At 37.6% G+C, this 20,108-nt stretch overlaps 2 protein-coding genes across 2 annotated transcripts; one reads left to right on the forward strand and one right to left on the reverse strand.

Annotated features, from left to right (window-relative positions):
• Positions 1-1,582: 1,582 nt before the first annotated feature.
• On the reverse strand, positions 1,583-10,101 carry LOC149029922 (Mechanosensitive ion channel protein). Its single transcript, XM_089142244.1, has 6 exons — positions 9,320-10,101; positions 8,959-9,227; positions 6,670-6,761; positions 5,534-5,641; positions 2,640-2,861; positions 1,583-2,069 (listed from the first exon to the last, which is right to left on the reverse strand). The coding sequence occupies exons 1-6, from the start codon at positions 10,000-10,002 to the stop codon at positions 1,950-1,952; spliced, it is 1,494 nt and encodes a 497-aa protein (XP_088998370.1). The 5' UTR covers positions 10,003-10,101; the 3' UTR covers positions 1,583-1,949.
• Positions 10,102-16,128: 6,027 nt separating this feature from the next.
• On the forward strand, positions 16,129-20,108 carry LOC149029923 (fringe-like protein (DUF604)). The gene is made up of 3 exons (XM_089142245.1): positions 16,129-17,487; positions 18,195-18,740; positions 19,697-20,108. The coding sequence occupies exons 1-3, from the start codon at positions 16,567-16,569 to the stop codon at positions 19,796-19,798; spliced, it is 1,569 nt and encodes a 522-aa protein (XP_088998371.1). The 5' UTR covers positions 16,129-16,566; the 3' UTR covers positions 19,799-20,108.

Consider the following 20,108-nt stretch of genomic DNA (forward strand, 5'->3'; position numbering starts at 1 on the left):
GGAGTCGGGTTGCGGCTAGATGATATACGGGTATGCAATCGGATCTTGCGGGTATACAAATATGCCTGCAGAAATGCCCTTGGTTTCGTATGGAAATTACGAAAATAACAGTTTCACAGTTAGCGGAAGAAAAGTAAACCTTATTGCGCACTAAAGTCGTAATTTGACTTGGAGAGGAAAGGAAGTACGCGCTCATTAAACAGATTTTTAGTGAATCACCGATAGAGAAAGCATCCGATGAACTGATGAAGACAAGTCGACAATGCCCATTAACCATTATCATTGATGTCTGATAGGTACACTATAACCGTCACCAACGAGGATTTCTCTCCCCAAAAAAAATTTTATTGGGGGCAATCGAATGCGGCGAGACTTGAACATCGTACATTAAACGTGTAGTACTTGCTATGAACAGTCGAAATCGAAATTTGACCGAAATTTTGATCTCGCAGGTAGTTGAAATCAAGAAAGACGGTCGATCTCAACCGTTGGCAGCACAATGTGTGAAGTTGAACCGATCTAATAGAGTTTGGGTCGAGTTTGGATTCTCTACCCGTTAGTAAAAAAACTAAAGATCTATGCTCCCATCACATTTCTACATCACATATTAGGAAAGAAGTTGACTAAGTTCTACCTCTGATTCATCTTGTAAATTCAAAGGTGGGCCTCCTTCTAATGTAGATGGAGAGTTGTAAGGGGAGGTACAAACCTTTATCTCGATAGATAGAGGATCCCAACTCTTATAAATATGTCTCAGCACATTAATCTCAGGCTCTCAATAGTGGGTCCAGGTCATCAGTCAAGGATTGCAGTATCATTGTGTTTGTATCAGGCACTCTGCTTAATACTAGGGGGTGCATAGAGTCTAGATCCTCTATCTGACAAGTAGAGATATGTGCTCCTTACGCCTCCATGGTTTTTTTTTTCTTTCCGGCAAGGGGTGGGGGTGAACATAGTTCCACCAAATACACAGTAGAAGTCGGTCATTCTTTTAGGCCGGAAACCGAAAAGGCCTTGTTAGCTAAGAGATTTGCAATTACATTAGAACGACTACATGGTGACACATGTTTTTATATAACCTAAATATTAGGACTATAGGAATAAACATACTTTGGGTAGTAAATTCTCAATTCCTTTTAAGATATTTATTTCTTTTTTGAGAAAATTACACGACACCCAGAATGAAACTAGTGACAACCTATTATTATCTCCAAAATTATATGGCACTCACATGCATCATTACAAATTACTTACAATTAAATTCTATTGTTAAATGATCTCTTAGGGCAGGTCTCTTATTAGCAACAAAAGTTGAGATTAAAAATATGATTGTTAAAATTGATTGCCTTGACTTCATCAGTCAGATCAAATGGCTGATATCTTTAGCCTGAAATTCTCAGGAACTCCAACCTTGTGGTTGATTCTCTGTCTCCATTAACCCTCTGATTCAGCTACCGATTGTTGGGCAGGTAATCGACCCATTTGTTTCTCCTTTTTGTGGTGAGAAATGAGAATGTCTTGACTTGTATCAGCTCTTCTTCTAAATAAATTTATTTCTTACCAAAACAAGAAGCTAAGTTTAAAGCGAGCACCAGACAACATGGAAAAGTGAAGAGGCACTTGAAATTAAAACTAAAATCCATCATTAATATTTCCAGAAAAAAAAAAACCATCACTAATTTACATTGGCAATTGAATCTAAAAATCTTGACAAGATTTCAAACGCATTTGACTCCTCAAAAAAATATTTTCATTATGGAGGCTTGATCCGGAAACATTTTGCACAATCCCTCACAGAAATACAAGAAGACAATGAAGTTCACAGGATACATGAACCAGTTCAAGCTCTCCACTTAGTTAAAACGAAGTCAAGCATCCCTATTATCAGACCTCTGTGTATAAGAAGATAAAATTACTCTGTATATAAGAAGATAAAATTGATCGGTGTATCATTGATGAGCCCACTCAGATAAACTGAGGTTGCTACCCAATTCAGCATCGTGTTGCTTGATTATTCTAGCTGACTGCAGAAGAATATCTTGCCGTGTGGAGTATAATTCATCTTTTCCCTACAGCAATAGAAAACATTAAGGCATGAAGTTATGTAGTGGCTAAAGAAAATGAAAAAGAAAAAAGAACCCTTTCAATCAACTACACATGATCCTAGAAATTGTGATTGCAACGGATCCTGTTTGAAGTACAGATCTGATAGCAACTATTTTTGGAACACCTTAGAAAAATTCAAACCAACACCTCATCAATCATCCTGAAACCTCATTTCTTTCTTTTCGGTTGGGGGTTGCATTTTATACAAATAATTAAAAGCGTGACTGATATCCATAACAAATAAAGCTAAAACTATGCAAGGATCTTTGATAAGATCATCCATACTGAAACAGTTTTCCATTTTAGAGAGAAGCAACTGATATTTTTTTGGGGGGAGGTGTGGAGGTGAAAACTCATATTCATATCAGGATGCTCTTGTTGAGCATTGCAGAATAAAGAAACTTTCCAAAGAGAATAATAATGGTTATTAGTATTAAAAATTGAATATACATAAAAAAAAATTATATAAATGCATTAAAAGAACTAATTACATTAAAAGATTGACTAATAAATTATGCAAGGAAGAAACATACCATTGGTTTAAGGTTGCATCCGATGGTCAGTTCAGCATATGAATTTTCTATTTGAGATAGGAAACAGTAAGGAGCCTCTTTTTCTAAGAAAACTCTTGGATTGGATCTTATCATAGACTTTATATCCTCTGAAATAGAGGGAATCTTGTCTAGATCATTAATTCGGAAGGGAACCTTGGTCACCATTGCACGCCAATTGGCACGTGATTTATTCACTATTACCTAGACAATTCAATTAAAATATCATCAACCAAAATGCCTTTGCCAACCTGGATAAAAATAAGTTCCACTAGCCACAGAAGAAAAAAATAATATATATATGAGAAACGAAGTCTGCAGATGCGCATGGAAGTGACCAAAAAAAGAAGTCTTCTATCCACAAAAGAACAATTCATCAACTATTGATTAGGTGAGCAGAAAAGAACTATATAAAAGAAAATAAAAAAGAGAAAATATTTGTGATCCAAATTCCTGGATTTCAAAAGAATTTAAAACAAAAAAGAACATTCTAGATGAACTGCAACAGGCTTCCTTTTGTGTGCAATGATGAAAAAAATCTTCAAACAGAATCAGCTTTATTGTATGACACTTGACACAAATTACAATAACAAAATGAGGAAATGTACTCTAAATTTATTAATTTCATGGAAATCAAACCACATTAATATATTTCCAACATCTCTCAGAAGAAGACAACCATTTAAGTTCTAATTATTACTAAAAAATTTAGGCCAGTAATATGGTCTATCGAGCTGATATAACAACTAATTGAAAGAAAGAAAATATTCCCAATTTTTACCATAGAAGTAAACAAAAATGTGCATGAGAAATTTAATTGGACCACTGGTCCACAGTACCAAGTTATTACTATGGATTTGATGGTATTTATTAGATACAACTGAAACAATAATTTCCCCTCCCCCCCTCCCCCAAAAAAAAAGGACAATCTACAAAATTCGCCCTGCACAATCCATAGCCTTAGCTGCCTTTTATTCATTTACCCTTATTCTTTCGATCCTACCTAATACTGCTAAACACAGACATGAAGACTAATGAAAAAGAAAGGACTTATGGTTTTGAACAGAAAATATAGATTCAATTGATGAGGAAATGGACGGGTGATGCAGTTAAATTACCTACATGGACTTATTTATCAAAAATACACTTTGAGAGTTGGGTGACTTATGGATCTGTTGGGCCTTTGATCCAACGTGTTTTCAGACTAATAGACCACTTTAATGACTCAAAACACCAAAACACAAAAAAAAAAAAGAGTTAACCCATTCCTTAAATAGTAAGGAAACAGAAACAACAATCCACCACCACCACCATAACCTTACCCTAATTGAAAAAATGGGGTCAGCTACATGAATCCAATACAAGATAGTAACAGAAACAAGAGAAGTAACACAAATAAAAAATGCGATATAGAAGACAAAGTTTCCCAAAGAATTAGATTGTGATAGACAAAGTAGAAAAGTTAGACCAACATATTATGTGATTGTCATATTCCTGAAGAGTGTATAGGCACAAGAAGAAGAAGAGCAGCACTGAGTCATCTGCTGCTACAGGGGATCATCCCTAGCTGAATTACTTAAGTAACCATCTCAATTGAGAAGGACAAGTGGCAAGGGTTGAGTGGACAGCAACATTACCTTTAGCTTATGACAGTGACAGAGAATGTGGTCCAGGTGGCAAGACAGGATTGGTTAATCTACAAAAGTTAGTTAATAGGGTTTTTGGGGACCATGTAAAGGGAGAGAGGTAAGGGAGGGTTTTACCTTATGCGTGAAGTCGATAGTCAAGCAAGGAGCTCTTGCTGGGGGGCAGAACTGGGTTCCCAGATGAGTATTAATGACTGTAATTACAATTTTGAGTTAATTTTAGAAATTCAGCCATTCTATCAGTAATTACAATTTTGAGTTAATTTTAGTAATTCAGCTATTCTATCAGTCTACGCTTATTTTCCTAGATTTTGTAACTTGCCAATGGCTTGTTGAATGAATGAAACGCCTGTTTGCTATCAACTCTATGTGCATTGTTAATGTTAATTGAGGTCCAGAAGAGAAATTGCTGCACAGAAATCAGGGGTCTTAACAGAATGCCATATGGCACGGTTAAGAAGTGCCACACTGATTAAATTTGTGTAGCAAATTGATGTTGTTAAGATGTATGAGCAACAAGACTATGAAGAATAAGGTAAGAAATGGCCATATTAGAACGGAGTTCAGAGTAGCCCCTGCACCTGGTATGCTATGAGAGAGTCATGAGTGGTGGCATGGTCATGTTCAACGAAGGCCTCTGGATGCTAGAGTTCGAACAAGTGATTAAATTCAGATAGAAGGAATTAAAAGAGCCAATTGCAAGCTTAAAATAACTCCAAGTGAAGAGGCACGGCAAGACATGTCTAGTTTAGGTCTCATATCTTGTATGACTTCATATTGATTGTAGACCCGATCCAGGTAGCCGACCCCATTTAGTTGGGATAAGGCTAGGTTGTAAATCACGATTGTGGTGGTTGATGTTGTTGCATCACTCTCTCTCTCTCTCTCAGTGAAAATGCATGTCTCTCTACATGTTCATTTCTTTGGGTACATTTGGACACTTGCTTGGGCAGTGCAGAAGGTGTAAATTTGTATGCTCCCCCATTCCACAAAATGACAAGAAGTCACTGTACAAAGAGCACAAATCCACAGATCTATGTGCCCATCCAAATGAGTTAGAAACATCTACAAAACGATCTACTTGGTATCTTTGTTACTCAATTATGTACAGAGAAGTGAAAAACTGAAAAAGGAAAATGCAAAGTATGAATCCAAAAGTGAGAACCCATCGATTTTGTGTTGGGCAAATATTAGATGCCAATTAAAAGAGAGAAAATAGAAATAGCACACCTGACTTGAAAACAGGGAATTTGGAACTATGACAGGGAACTTTTCAGCATTTAGTAAGGATGTTGTTGTCAGTCCCATTTCTACCACCTGACCTTCTATTGATCCAACCTGCAAAAATAATTGTTTTCTTCAGCCCAAAGAATAAATTTAATACCAGATACTATTATCAACTCCAAAAACAATTTTACGGATAAGAGGCCCAAATGCAGTACAATTTGTCCAACCTGCCAATTCCAGTCAAGGAACCTCTATCCTACAAATAGATTATAGTTGACAAGGCAAGCTGCAACAAAAAAAATTTTACACTTGAGATCTGCTGGACCTCTCCAACAGGTTCAGGTTCATATTTTCTGACAGGATTAAATTAAACATAACCCATCCAGGCCAACACATTGCATCCTTGAACATAAAAGTCTAGTGTATCATAATATGTATATGGTTGCTGCTTGGAATGGACCTATTCCATTTTGATTTTTCAGTTGGTAGGATCTTAACAAGAAGGGACTCATCTTAGTGTCACTAAAACGAGAATCAATAATGGCTAAGAAAACGTCTTATGAAAATGACAATTTTTTCTGCAAATTTATATTTATTTAACTGGCAAGCAAATCATGAATCCAAATGAGTCCATAACAAAGCACAACCTTGTGCATTCAAATGCCATGGGATCCCAATATGAAGTAATTTAATTTGTGTGGCAAAATGAAAACTTTCTGATATAAAACTCAGATGACCACAATCTGAGCCTGAAAAAAATCCATAGAGCATATTACTGAAGTAGATTTGAGTACTCCAACCAACCCATCAAAGTGAGACAAACTAATCCTAGTGGTACCTTTTAAGGCCATGCAATTTAAGATAAAAAGTAAGGCATTAGCATTATAATGATTCTCTATAACCAACTAAAATGTTTCCTCTAGTGCAGCAGTCTTTATGCAATACAATCAGACTGAAGTACTCGACCAACCAAACATAATTAATGAATTTTGTGATAACTGAATCCTGTGAGGGTGCCAGCAGACATCTAATGCAAAAGAAGAAACACCTTAACCATGGCAAAATTTGTGAAGAGAAATCAAATAGAATAAATAATAAGGTCAAAAGGCATGGCAAACTAAAGAACATGATTAATTTACTTTAATGGTATCTCCCAAGGAAAAAGGCTTTGAAGACAACCCGCTCAGCACATTTCCAAGAATGTCTTTAGATGCAAAAGCAGTGGCAACTCCTGCAAAGATAATGCAGAGAAAAATAAAATCTACTTGCAAAGAGTTAAAATATTAACAAATGATCATGACAGTAACAGTTATAATAATAACTCAATTACTTCAGTCAATAGTTGAGAATTTTGGTGATTGATCAAAAAAGTGGTCTAAAGGAATTTTGTGATTTAAAAAAAAAAAAAAAAAAGAAGAAGAAAGAAACTTATAATTCTGTTTAGCATTTTGGGTTGATGGGTTGACTTTAAGGATAGTTAATAGACAAGCTTCATTTTGTTGCTAGGGGGATTAGAGGTAGGTAAAGTTTAATTTTTAAAAAGAAACTTTTGTAATCATTAACCTATTTGATTGTATAAGTTACTTATATTTTATACCATATTTAGAATGATAAGTTTACATGTAGTTTTTATTTACTTGTCAAACGAATATTGAATAATTTGGAATTAGTCATACACAGAGTAATGACTACAAAAGCTTCCATTTTAGGTGTGAAAATTTCAGTTCCCTTCCTTTAATTCCCCCTTGCAACCAAATGTAGACACAGGAAATGGACCCTTTTCCCATTGGACATGAAAAGACCAGGTCACATACTGGTGAATCTTTGCAAGGTCCAATAGTTATTGTGCAAACAACATATAAGCAAAATTTCTATTACACAGTCAGTTTAGACAAGCATGTCCACGGTATTAGTTTGGCCATGTGGCAGGATGATGTGGCAGTTATGATTATACACAGACATGCAGAAAAGAAAATCTATAGCCATGCAGTACAAGTGTCTTAAGAAGCCAATACTCTGCTGACTCAGGACTAGATATCAAATTCTCAAGCAGATGGATGTTCTTCTAAGGGAAAAATACAGATCCTTTTCCAAATAAAGTTGTAGGGTCTCAAGGAAAAATATTAAAGCAACAGAAAGATAAAAACACTACCAGTACTTGAAAATGATAAGCTGATAAATAGAACCATCATTCAGGATACTGATGATTGTTAAAGAGATATGAGGACTCACAGATTGGAAACAAAGAGGAAAGTGCTAACATAGTCCTTTACTAACTTTTCTATTGTATGAAGGCAACACCATTTATTTTCAAAACAAAGCAAACAATTAAGAAGATTTTCCTTTTTAAGTCAGTTAATTGGGCTTCACTGCCCTTGTTGTCTTTTGGGTCTTTAGAGGGTTGCACCGTTATTGTTTATTCCATCTGGAAGCTAAATACTTTTCACTGATTAAACTAGTACAGCTTGCAGTAATTTCCTTCCTTGAAATTGCCTGCCTTTGGGACAAAACACATTGTTGGCCGGATCCTGGTATGCCAAATATGAAATAATGCTTCTTTTTCCATCCATGCATATGCCATATAAGTCATAGACAAATAGATAGACAAGAAATTATTATTCTTTATGGATTCAAATTATTCTTCTTTAAAGGATTCAAATTATTCTTCTCTATGGATTATTTGCTATTGTTTTGGTATTGATGGGAACAACACTTAGGTGGAATAACGCATACAGGACCTCATATTGATTCAGGTGAGAGTGGACCTCGGCATGTTGAAGAGATAGGGAAACAGGGAGTTGGCTACTGGGATTTTATGTTTTTTTTCTCAGCTGCTGAGCTTCTCCATCTCTTTTTGCTCAACTAGTAGGCATCAAGAAATAAAGCTTCCATTTATTGTTTGGGTGATTGGTGAATTATAAATGATAAGGGAAATTCACTGAACTAATATAACATATAAAGAAAAAATTCAATTACAGGGCAATGGGGTTGTCCGGGAAACTCTTCCCATCAGCTGACATAACAGTTTAAACTAGAATGAAACAACATAGTACAAAGTGGACAGGTTTAGTCACCTTGTGCTTATTCTTATGTTTTGCTGCTTTTCTTGATTAGTACAGGATGCAAGCCGGATATGTACACAAAATTACATGATAAAATACTAACAAAATATTTTACAAATGGGAGAGGGCGATTATCACCCTAGCTACTTTTGCAGAAATGTCAACTGTTCCCAATTACCCACCAATCTATAGCATGCTACTCAAAAGGTCTTTTGACGACAGAAAGACCAAAATGTTCAAGGTGTTCAATATGACAATGCAAAACCAAAAAACGGTAACTTTAGCATATATATTTTTTTTAAAAATCTTATGATTATATGTGGAGCAGAAAAGAAATAAACAATAGTCACACCAACAAAACATCACCTCCTATTCCTCCAACGGTCAAAATAGATTGCACGGCAACCCCACATGCCTCAGCAAAAGCCATCAATCCCAAGACAAATAGACCCACGGATGAGAGCCTGTCAAGGGTCAGCAACCCTTCTCGATCAAGCCCTACCACATTCTGGGCACGAGAAAATACATTTGTTTTCCACGTATGGAGAAACCAGACAAATGAGATTATAACTGCACCCCTCCAAGCTTGAGCAATGTATTGAGATGCAATTGTGGTCGGAGCAACTATCAGACCTCTACACATGGACCCAGGACACAAGAACAATTATAATCACAAATAAAAAGGCAATGAAGTTAAGAAGAGCTTAAGGAAAGAAGCATTAATTACAATTGAGAAAATGCCATGAAGGTGACTAGATAACGCAAAGGGTCTTCCAAAGCACCCCAGAAGCTTTTCTCATAAGGATGTTCCCAAGATAGGTTTCCAGATAGCAATGCAGCAGTTCCTTGCATGGAGTATTTGTGAAATTTCCTCAATAGCCTGGGCATGACCACCCAAGCCAACATGGTAGCAGTCAAGGTCCCACCAACAGGAATTAAAATATTTCTTAGGTATGGATTCGAGTCGAGCAATGTTTGAACATGAGGATTCAGTTCATCTGATACCTGTTTAACCTTTTCCCCCGTTTGAGCCACAACATCCGTTGCTGATTGCAGAGCATGCTTAACACTATCAACCCATTCGTTCCCAACCACATCAGTCGAGTTAACACCCGAATCACTTGCAGCGGGGACTCCTGGGTTTTTTGAACCATCACTTTTGCCCCCAAAAAACGATGAATACGCTCGATAGCTTGAGGGGCTCCCTAGAAACCCAAGAGAGAGGGTTCTCTTAGATTGCAAATTAGCTGACTCATTATACAGAATCGATCGAAAAGACGATGATCTAAACTGGGCAGCTGCTACATTCCCCGGAGAACGCTGCGAATACAAAAGTGATGAACTTCGAGGAGTCCCTTGGGTGGCTATGGTGAATCTCGCCAAGGATCGGTAAAACCGAAACGATCTCATGTTCGTAGGATGACGAAGAACAGAACCAAAAAAAAAAATCCTGCCCCAATCTCGGTTCCTTCTCACATAAATAGGTGCGTTTTTAGTTTTTGACCCTACAACCGCAATCACATGCGATTGAGAATTCTGGGAGAATTCAAGAAGACCCATAATGATTTGATGTTGTCTACATGTGTGGAAAGACATGTATGCCCTTTTACACCAACTAATACTAATATTATATTAAGGCTGTTTGGTTAACGAGTCTCAAGATTTCAAATATCTGAAGATTTCAAATCTATGGAGTCATACTTTATAAAATTAACTTTTTTGTTAACCGAATATGTGAAATGAAATTTGTGGATTCATCAGCGATTTTTGTGAATACTCAAATGTTTGGTTTTTTTGATAGTGGGGATGAAATCTCTAAATTTCACCCCATACCTATAAATTTACAGATTTACGTTTTTAGTGTAAAAAGATAAATCTCTAGATTTCATGAATATAGAGATTTTCACAACCAAACGGGTATAAAATCTTGTATTCATGAATCCAGATATTTGAAATTTCTAGATTCATATAACCAAACAGGTCCTAAATGTGTGCAGGGATTTTTAACAAAATGATGAATGCAGCGGGATGGAGCATGGGGATTGAAGTCGATGGACATATTACATCTGTCAATTTTGGCATTATAAACACTGAAGATACTTTGGAAGCAACACTAGTTGGATTGCAAGCAGGAATCAAGATTGCGCAAGATCAGGGATTTGAAGTGGATGAAGCCTAGAGTAACCATTTGGCACTAAAAAATCTCTTACCAAAACCTATCTTCTTTTTTTTTTGCCTTTATCTGTTAATTGATAACTTAATGCAGCTAGCTACTATAACACAACTATTAGGTTTGATACATTCCCATCCCTTGTGCTCCATCAATGGATCACTAACCTAGCTCTAAAAACTACTTTAGGAGGAGTATAATCTAATGTCCTACACTCTTATATTTGTAATTGTTTTTAAGTAATTTAACTTTTTCTTACTAAAAGCAAAGAAGAATAGAACTACTAATTGGACTTCAAAATGGAAAATCTAAGGCGCGGTTGGAAAAAGGGGGGAAAATCGAAAAGGAAACTCTTAAATCCTAAAAGAGAGGGGGCGGGGTGGGGGGCAAGGCCGATCGGAACCTGCCCGCCCCCCCCCAGCTAACCCACATGGTGGGATTGGGGAAAGGGGAAGAAAGGGTCCACCCGATCCTTTCCAAACCCTCCTTCTCCCCCCCCCACCGGGGACCCACAGTTTCCCACCCCCCCAAACACGCCTAAGTGAATACATCCCATCACTTTTCCAGTTTCCGGTATTCCCTTCAACAAGACAATAAGGATGGGTTTTTTCCTTTTTTGTAGATAATATATTTATTCATGTTGCATAGCCACATTAAAACAAAAGTCCTTAAACCATGGAGTAGATTAAGGGTGTCAATTGCATATCGAAACCGTTTAACTATACTGAACCGCGCCGTTTAAAACCGCACCGTACCGTACCGAAATCGATTTTTTTCGGTACTGTTCCGATTTTAGATATTCATACCGTTGATATGTACCAAATTGGTACCATACCAAATTAAGGGATATAAATTGTAATTTTACAATTAAAACACTTTACATTTAGTCTATCCCTAATTCCCTATTTCAGTTTTTCATTTCATCATTCACTCCTCTTCTTAGATTTACTTGTTTTATCTCTATTAATTAGATTTACTTGCTTTATCTTTCTTAATTTCAAATTTTATTGATTGGTTGATCACAATTTTATTAGGATCTTAATGAACTAATAACAAAAGTGGCATAAGTTCATTCGTACCAAAATTGTACTGCACTAAATACCATGTTTAAACCGTTTTCCCGTACCAATTTAATACCAAAACCGTACCGTACCATTTAAATTTGGTACGGCGGTTTTGTTTTCGGTATTCAAAGTTGGTACCGTATCGAAACCATATCAAATTACTGAAACTGTACCGATTGACACCCTTAGAGTAGATACATGCCATAGTCATACAATGGTTACCAAAAAAGAAAAAGATACAGACCGTACAATTAAACAAGCTACCAAGTAGGCCTTCTAGCCTAAGTAGTCCACAACACAATTGCAATTCCTAGTAACATGAACAAAATTAAGAGAATAAAATAAGAGCCCAACTTAACAATATTCTGGATTATGCGAGCAATAGAGATTTGGATGGGCTTCTCGGGCTGAAGCAATACATTCAACACCTCCATGCAGTCCATTTCAAAAATGAATGAAGTGAGGTCTTCTTGAATTAATTTAGGTTTTTCTCAAACCTAACAACCCTTCTCTCTTCTACCCAAAAAGAGGTGAGGTCTTCTTGGAGAGCAAACAACATAACAACTTTAAGAGCAAGAGCTTCCCCTTAGAGCTTATGAGAAGGGGTAGGGTTGGGATACAAGTCATACAACAAAGAGAATTTCCCCTCTATAGCACATTTAATCTTTCTTTTTTTTTTGAGCAAAGGCTTCAGCTCGTTTCATTTTCCATTAAAATCGAAACTTTTGGCACAAGAAAGAGTTACCTAACAACTTCCTTGTCCTCTCAAAGATTAAAGGGATTGTGCCATGTTGATTAGACCTCAAAAATTCATCGCTCTCTGAAGAGATTGAGCATTAAGCTCTTCGGGTAGAAGATCAATTCTTTCTTCTTTTTTTTCATGGATGAAAACAACAACATGGAGCTCAAGCCATACAACCCTAGGCCCTAGTGCAATATATAAGAAATAGAAATGCTTTTAAAAGGTGTGTACTTCTTTTCCGATGGAAAGAAACAAAGGTGTTACATCTAATCCTTTTGAAACTTTATGTTCAGCTAATACGATGACATAGGATTCGATGGCTATCTCCATTAATCTTACAGCCCTTCTTCCATTAACATTCTGAATGTCTTTTCTGGATGTTCTTATCACAAGTTAAGCAAAGAGATTTTCTGGGGTGATAATTCTTAAGATAGCAGATAATCTGCAAATTATAGTGCTCTTGTTGGGAATGAGTGAGAAAATCTTTTGGTTGATGCTGATTTACAAGATTATCTAACAAGTAAGAGCCATTGTTGTTAAATATGCAGTTATGAAAAATGATCTACAGAACATAGTGGTAGAATCAGACTCTGTACAATTAGTGGAATATAGTATTGACTATCAACTCCTCCTATTCATGGCAGTTGCAGTTCACCACCTCCTACGTTCATCAGTAGCACTAAATTCATTGTTGTTAATATTTGTCAGGTTTTTTTTTTTTTTTTATTTCAGTTTATTCCAATGGAAGTTATTGTGGGTCTTGGGAGGAGAAGTCTTATCTCTTATTAGGTAGCTTCATCGAATTTCAATTTCAACTTCAAAGTTTCTATCAAGTCAGCCTCAAAACCCAAGAGCGTAACTTGTTGTTCCCAATAAAAATTTTCCTTACCAAGAAAACTTGTAATAAATAAATCTTAATAATAAGAAAAGGCAAGTGGGTTCTTGAAATATTGTAAAGGAATCCTTTGACAGGAATAGAACTTGTGAAAATGGATTTTTATTGGGAGCAGTCCTTGATGCATGCAGTTAACAGTGTTGATTGTGTCACATAATTAAAATAAAATCGAAGGTTGAGAATCAAGTGGCGGGGTTTAGTTGCAAATGCTATTTTTTTATTTTTTTTTATTTTAAGGGTTTAAAGTTTATTAATTTACAAAATCAAACCCTTTATTTACCCGACAACTCCCAAGTTCCTACGCCTACTTAGAAGATGAAGGTGTGTTATGCCGTTTGATCAACTGTAACCCTAACCTCGGGTGTTCCATTCTTTGAGAAGACCATCTGTTATAGCTTAAAGTCGGTATTTTTTTGCCTTCCAAAATATATCGCTTCTTCAGCTCATCATTGACAAAAACGCCGTTTGACCGAGGATCAGGAGCAGCCAGGGGAGGGTTAGGGGTGGAATAACTTGCCAACACCAACAAGAGATTTAGTGAATAAAGTAGAACTTCAAGAAAGGGATGCACACCGATGGTGGAGAAAAATACTACAAAGAGGAAAAGAATTTTAGTCGATTTTCATTGTATCAAATTTTATCCCCCTTTTTGATGTGCAAAAAAACCAAAAAAGACAATAGAAGATTAGATCATATGTGCATTAAGTAGGTTGATGAGCATCCTAGTTGCCCTATCATCTACCATCTATCATCTCTAGTCGCAGGGATTTGAGTAGGCAAGACGAAGTAGAGAGATTTGGGAGTTTGTTGGTTGGGTAAATAAGGGTCTGATTTTATAAATTAGTAAATTTTAAACCTTAAAAATATAAAAATAAAAATTATATTTACAACTAAAGTCTCTCTACTTGATTCTCAATCGTTCGATCTTATTTTGATTATGTGGTGCGATCAACAAGGTAGACTGCATGCAACAAATAAAAATTCCATGAAAATATCAAAGAGACTTCCTTTTGTTATGGAGCTTTTAGTTTTAAAATGGGATTACATGCGGATCACCTCTTTCCAGCAGAAAGCGAAAAAGAAAGATGAAGAACAGTAACTGCAGAAACTACTTTTAAACATGGTAACTAAAGTTATCCTAACGGTGTGACAAAGGAATCGTGAAAGAGACATTTTAAAAGGCAACACGTTTTAACTAATTGCCTCGGGATAGTTATCTCTTAGCTGGGGTCCATTTCAAATTTCTTCATATGAGGAGGATTCTAGAGCCCTAAAAAACTGATTGTCAGTACCTGATCCTAATTGTAGGATTGAATTTGGATGATTTCGTGTGTCAAGATATGAAATATTTACCATCCAAAACATGATAATAATATGGGTATATATATTAGGGATAATAAGCAGTATTGTAGGTGGGTTTTGCTATTTAATTTTCGACATTATATTGAGTAATTAATTTGATCAGAAGATGATGTGTTAGTTTGGTTTGATAGGTTGATCTAGCTTTTGGTTATTTACTGCTACTCCACGGCAGCACGAGCACCCCACATTACCTGCACATTGAAAGTGCTAGTTATGGGCCAGTGGATCTGGTCCATTACTCAATATAGTCCAGTTGGTAAGAATGGTAAAGAGAAAATGTTAGTTAGTTGGCTCACATCACCTCACCTCAGCAAGGCCCATCTACGATTCCATCTTACTTACATACCTCAACTGACAATTCCAAGTTTCCAACAACATCATTGTCCTTTCCAGCCTTCCCTCCCTCATTCTCCCACTAAAAGCTTCCACGTCATTCCAAAACAATAACTTCTACCATTAAAAATTTAACAGTAGCAAGTCGGAGCAAGGATCAGCAGATCGATCTAAGCGGGTCAATCCACTATCCTATCATTTTCCCATGCATTTCACATTTATAGTATATTAAATTAAACTTTTATTTTTGAAAATCTCCACTCAAAAGGGTTCGTCATTATCAATTGAATAATCTGCAATAGTTAATTAAACTCTTTAATTGGTAATTTGAATGATTAGATTTGAAAGACCCATATTAACCTACGATCTTTCATGAAATTTGAGATTTTTACCTTTAAAATTTTGAATGAGAAATGTCATTTTGACAATTAATTAAGGCCTGTTTGGTTACATGAATTCAGAGATTTCAAAGCTCTTGATTCATGAATTCGAAATTTATACTCGTTTGATTGTGAGCATTCCTATATCATGAAATCTAGAAATTTACCTTTTTATACTAAGTTTTCTAAGGCTGTAAAACCAAGAACAAGATTACACCAGCATGTGACCGAGAGCCGCATCAATCCTGATGTTTCATCCACGTGGCAGTCATATTCAATTTATGGAACCCGCAATTTATACAAGTGGACAGTAGCTCAGACTGCAAACTTTTATTTTTTTTTAGTAATAACAAAACTTGTAACTAATTAAATTCGAAAAGGAAAGCTAAAATCGTGAGCTGTCCCGTTAAAAATTAAAAACACTAAAACGGTACTCATTACTAACGACTTTCTGGATTCAATCTCGCCTATACAGAAACGGGTACGAAAATACGCGATACTTTTGTTTTGGACAGGGTATTTCCGTAATTAGAAAACAATCAATCGAAACCAGATAAATTGGAAGAGACTCGAAAATAAAAATGATTTCGAGGAGTCGAAATGGTCAAGAGCAAAAATTTTCACTTTCCTTGAAATTATCAATTTGGTTCTTAGTTAATGACTTGACTTGTGCTCTTAAAGTTTCTCAATTCTCCCAAGCATCTCATTTAATCAGAAAGGGAAAGGCGGTCCAACATCGAGAGCTTCTGCAACTCTTCTGTTTTCTGAATAATTTCACATTTTCGGTTCAGATTTTCTCCAGAATGGTTATATGGCGAAGTGACACAGATCTGAGTTTATGGCGTTCTCTGTAAATAGCGAACGGATTGATCAGATCGTCGTTTTGAAGTCTTGATTTTTCTCTTCCGCAGTAGAGGCTTTTGCTTTTTCGTTGTTCTTTTCTTCTTTTGTTTTGTAGTTTTCAATCCCTTTCAGGGTTTTCTTCTTTGGGGGCTAGTGAAACCTGAAAACCCCACAAACCCTAGACCATGAAGGGAACGCCGAAGGGAACGCCGAAGGATTCAGAGAAGTTACTCTGGGATCAGATGAGGAGCAACTCTGCTAACCCCATTGCCATTTCTGCTGGTCCTTCCCGGACTCTTTCGAAGCTCATGGTCTGGCTCATCGTTTTTATTTCGCTTACCTACATGGTTTACACCTTGAAACTGGTTTCCAGTTCATGCAACTGTAACGAAGATGCTTTAGGTCCTCTCCACCTTTTATCCAGCTCAGCTCGAGTTTCCTCTGTAATGGCGAATCAGAATAGAACGGTTGAATCTGTCGACAAGGTCCAGAACCCCAAAATTTCTCAACAAATCGGTTTACAGGACATTGTGTTTGGCATTGCAGCTTCGGCGAACCTGTGGGAGCAGAGAAAAAACTACATCAAGCTCTGGTGGAAACCTGAAGAAATGAGAGGGATTGTGTGGTTGGATAAGCCTGTTAAGACAGAACAAGACGAAGCCCTCCCACCTCTAAAGATCTCAGGCGACACTTCCAAGTTTCCTTACAAGAATCGGCAGGGTCACCGGTCGGCGATTAGGATCTCGAGGATTGTGTCGGAGACGGTGAGATTGGGAATGGAGGATGTGAAATGGTTCGTGATGGGTGATGATGACACGGTTTTCATCGCAGAGAACCTGGTTAGGGTTTTATCGAAATACGATCACAATCAATTCTACTACATTGGGAGCTTATCAGAGAGCCATCTACAAAACATTTATTTCTCCTACGGCATGGCTTACGGCGGCGGAGGTTTCGCCATTAGTTACCCATTAGCTAAAGCTCTGGAAGGTATGCAAGATAGATGTATTCAAAGATACCCTGGTTTGTACGGCTCCGATGACCGAATGCAAGCTTGCATGGCTGAGCTCGGCGTTCCTCTCACCAAGGAGCTGGGGTTTCATCAGGTTTGTGCTTTTCCTAACCCTTTCAAGCTTATTTTGAGGTGGTTGGATTCCGTTTGTCCTCAGCCGCTGAAGGCGGGGATTCTCTCTCCATTTTTTCCTTCTCCGTCACTGTATTTTTTTCTCTCACTAGTAAGAACCACCGTCACTTCGACACTTCTACACTTGTACCGATCCAAAGCCCAAAGATCGCCATGTTTCGGGCGATATGATTATTAAGCTTGTCATAATTATGTTTAATATATAATTAGTACTACTTCTTCGCTTCATAATTACAAAGAACTTAGTTATTGGTCAAGTCACTATGAGTTCCTCGCTTCCTTGCTTATAATGTAAAACAGAAATTCCTTAAATTTCCTCTGACATTATTGGTCTCTGTAGCTGGGCTTCAATGGGCCCGAATGTGTCGGGTGCCAATAAATTGGTGGTTCTTGTTGGGCCCAAAGCAGGACCTTATTTGTCCGCGTCCATTGAATTTTGAAACCATTCCAGTCCATTATTCACTGTTGGAAAGTTTAGAAATCTAGAAATCTAGAAATCTCAACACTTGCCACCACCACTTTACAACTGGTGGAAATCGACTTGTATTAATTTGCACGTGTCACAATCTGTCTGCCGCGTGGGGCCCGCTATTTTTGTTTTTGTTCTTTTTCATTTTAGAATATATATATATAAAAAAAAGTGTTGACTGACAAAATTGATATGTGCAGTACGATGTGTATGGGAACCTTTTTGGGTTGTTGGCAGCTCATCCGGTGGCGCCGCTGGTGTCGGTGCATCATCTAGATGTGGTAGAGCCCATATTTCCCAATACGACCCGGGTGCAGGCGTTGCAGCGGTTGATGGGGCCCATGAAGCTGGACTCAGCCGGGTTGATGCAGCAATCGATATGTTACGATAAGGAGAAGACGTGGACCGTATCGGTGTCGTGGGGTTTCGCCGTTCAGATCTTCAGGGGAGTTTTCTCTCCGAGGGAAATGGAGATGCCTTCCAGAACATTTCTGAATTGGTACAAAAGAGCGGATTACACTGCATACGCCTTCAACACCCGACCCGTGAGCCGAAACCCGTGCCAGAAGCCTTTCGTTTTCTACCTCACTAACACCTCCAAAATTGATCCCGACACGCAACGTACGGTGACGGAATATGTGCGGCACCGGGTGCCCCACCCCCCTTGCAAGTGGAAGATGCCGGATCCATCAAGCGTGGATAGGATATTGGTTTTCAAGAGACCCGACCCGCATCTCTGGGAGAAGGTAATTGGATATTTCATTTCTTTTTCATTTTCATTGCTTCTTTGTTCCTTCTCATCATGATTGCTGCAAGGCAGGCCTGCAAGAGTGGTAGTAAGTAGAAAGTTAGTTGGACGTAGATGGAAAGGATTATGGAAGCTTCGCTGTCCTTTAATGGAGGTCCGGTCCTTAGTGGGTTTGGTGCACCGACTCCTACACTATGGTTGTCCACTCAATCATGCATGGATGGATGGATGGATCGGTTAAACCCCAGAGTCCAGACCGGTTAGGTTTTAAGGGTTTGACAAAACTCGTTTCATCAGCGTTGGGTTCTGGTCAATTTTTCCAACCTTAACATTTTGTATTAGAGTTTAGAGTTTAGAGTTAACAACACCACATTTGGTATTAGAATGTGAGAGGAGGGCTGCCCTAGACAGGTTTATTAGAGTGGGAAGCTGTTCTTACGAAATTTGAGGCACATTGGTCAAGTCATCTAAACTCCATAGTCTACGAACGTGGTCTCCAATGGGAGCGAGATTTGGGGTGTGACTGGGGAAACTCGGCTGCGTATACTTTGGGAAGTAGCGGGGGAGGGAGGATCTGGTCATCTGGATGGGTGGGCCGTGGGGGGGCCAGGCTTTGAAATTATGGTTTCCCACCATCGTCACTATTTTATGTGAACTAGTTTGACAATGTGTAAGATGTTTGGCTTTCTCTCATTGGTAGATTAATTTTATAAAATTCTAATGAGATCTTAGTCTTGTAATAAACTATTAGGGGTTAGCTAACCGTGTTGATTTGTTTGTATTTAAATGGAGAGGATTTTCTGACTCCAATGGTTGGATTAATGAACTCGTGTCAAGAATCGAATTGTGAGGGTTGGAGAATTTCCTCTCCATGTGGGGATGGGGATGTGGGTAGAGAATAAACTTGGCTAACTATGTGTTTTGTGTTGTGTTGTGTTGTGTTGTGATGGACAGTCTCCGAGAAGAAATTGTTGCAGGATTTTGCCTTCGAAGCGCAAAGGTATCATTTCGATTCATGTGGGTGCATGTAATGCAGGTGAGATCAGCCAAATATAATAAATACCAAAAAAGAAAAAAGAAAAAAGAAAAAAGGAAAAAGAAAAAGAGAGAGAGAAAGATGCATGAGAGCCCCAGGACAGGAGGTGTTGGAGAACCCTGGCAAAGTGTGATAAAAGAAGAAAAAAAAAAAAGAGACGCGGGTGGGGCTGGGAGGCAGTGGCACCAAGGGATGGATGATCTTGTGGTTGGTTCTTTGATTGTTTTTAACTTTATTCCATGCTTCTTCTTCTTTTTTTTTTTTTTTGTAATTTTATTGTAATTCTTAACTTTCCTCGAATCCTAGTATTATCAATTTAATTAATCATCA

The sequence above is a fragment of the Hakea prostrata genome, chromosome 1, assembly GCF_041222555.1.
Source record: "Hakea prostrata isolate BN-2017 chromosome 1, UWA_Hpros_2, whole genome shotgun sequence".
NCBI classification, from domain to species: domain Eukaryota; kingdom Viridiplantae; phylum Streptophyta; class Magnoliopsida; order Proteales; family Proteaceae; genus Hakea; species Hakea prostrata.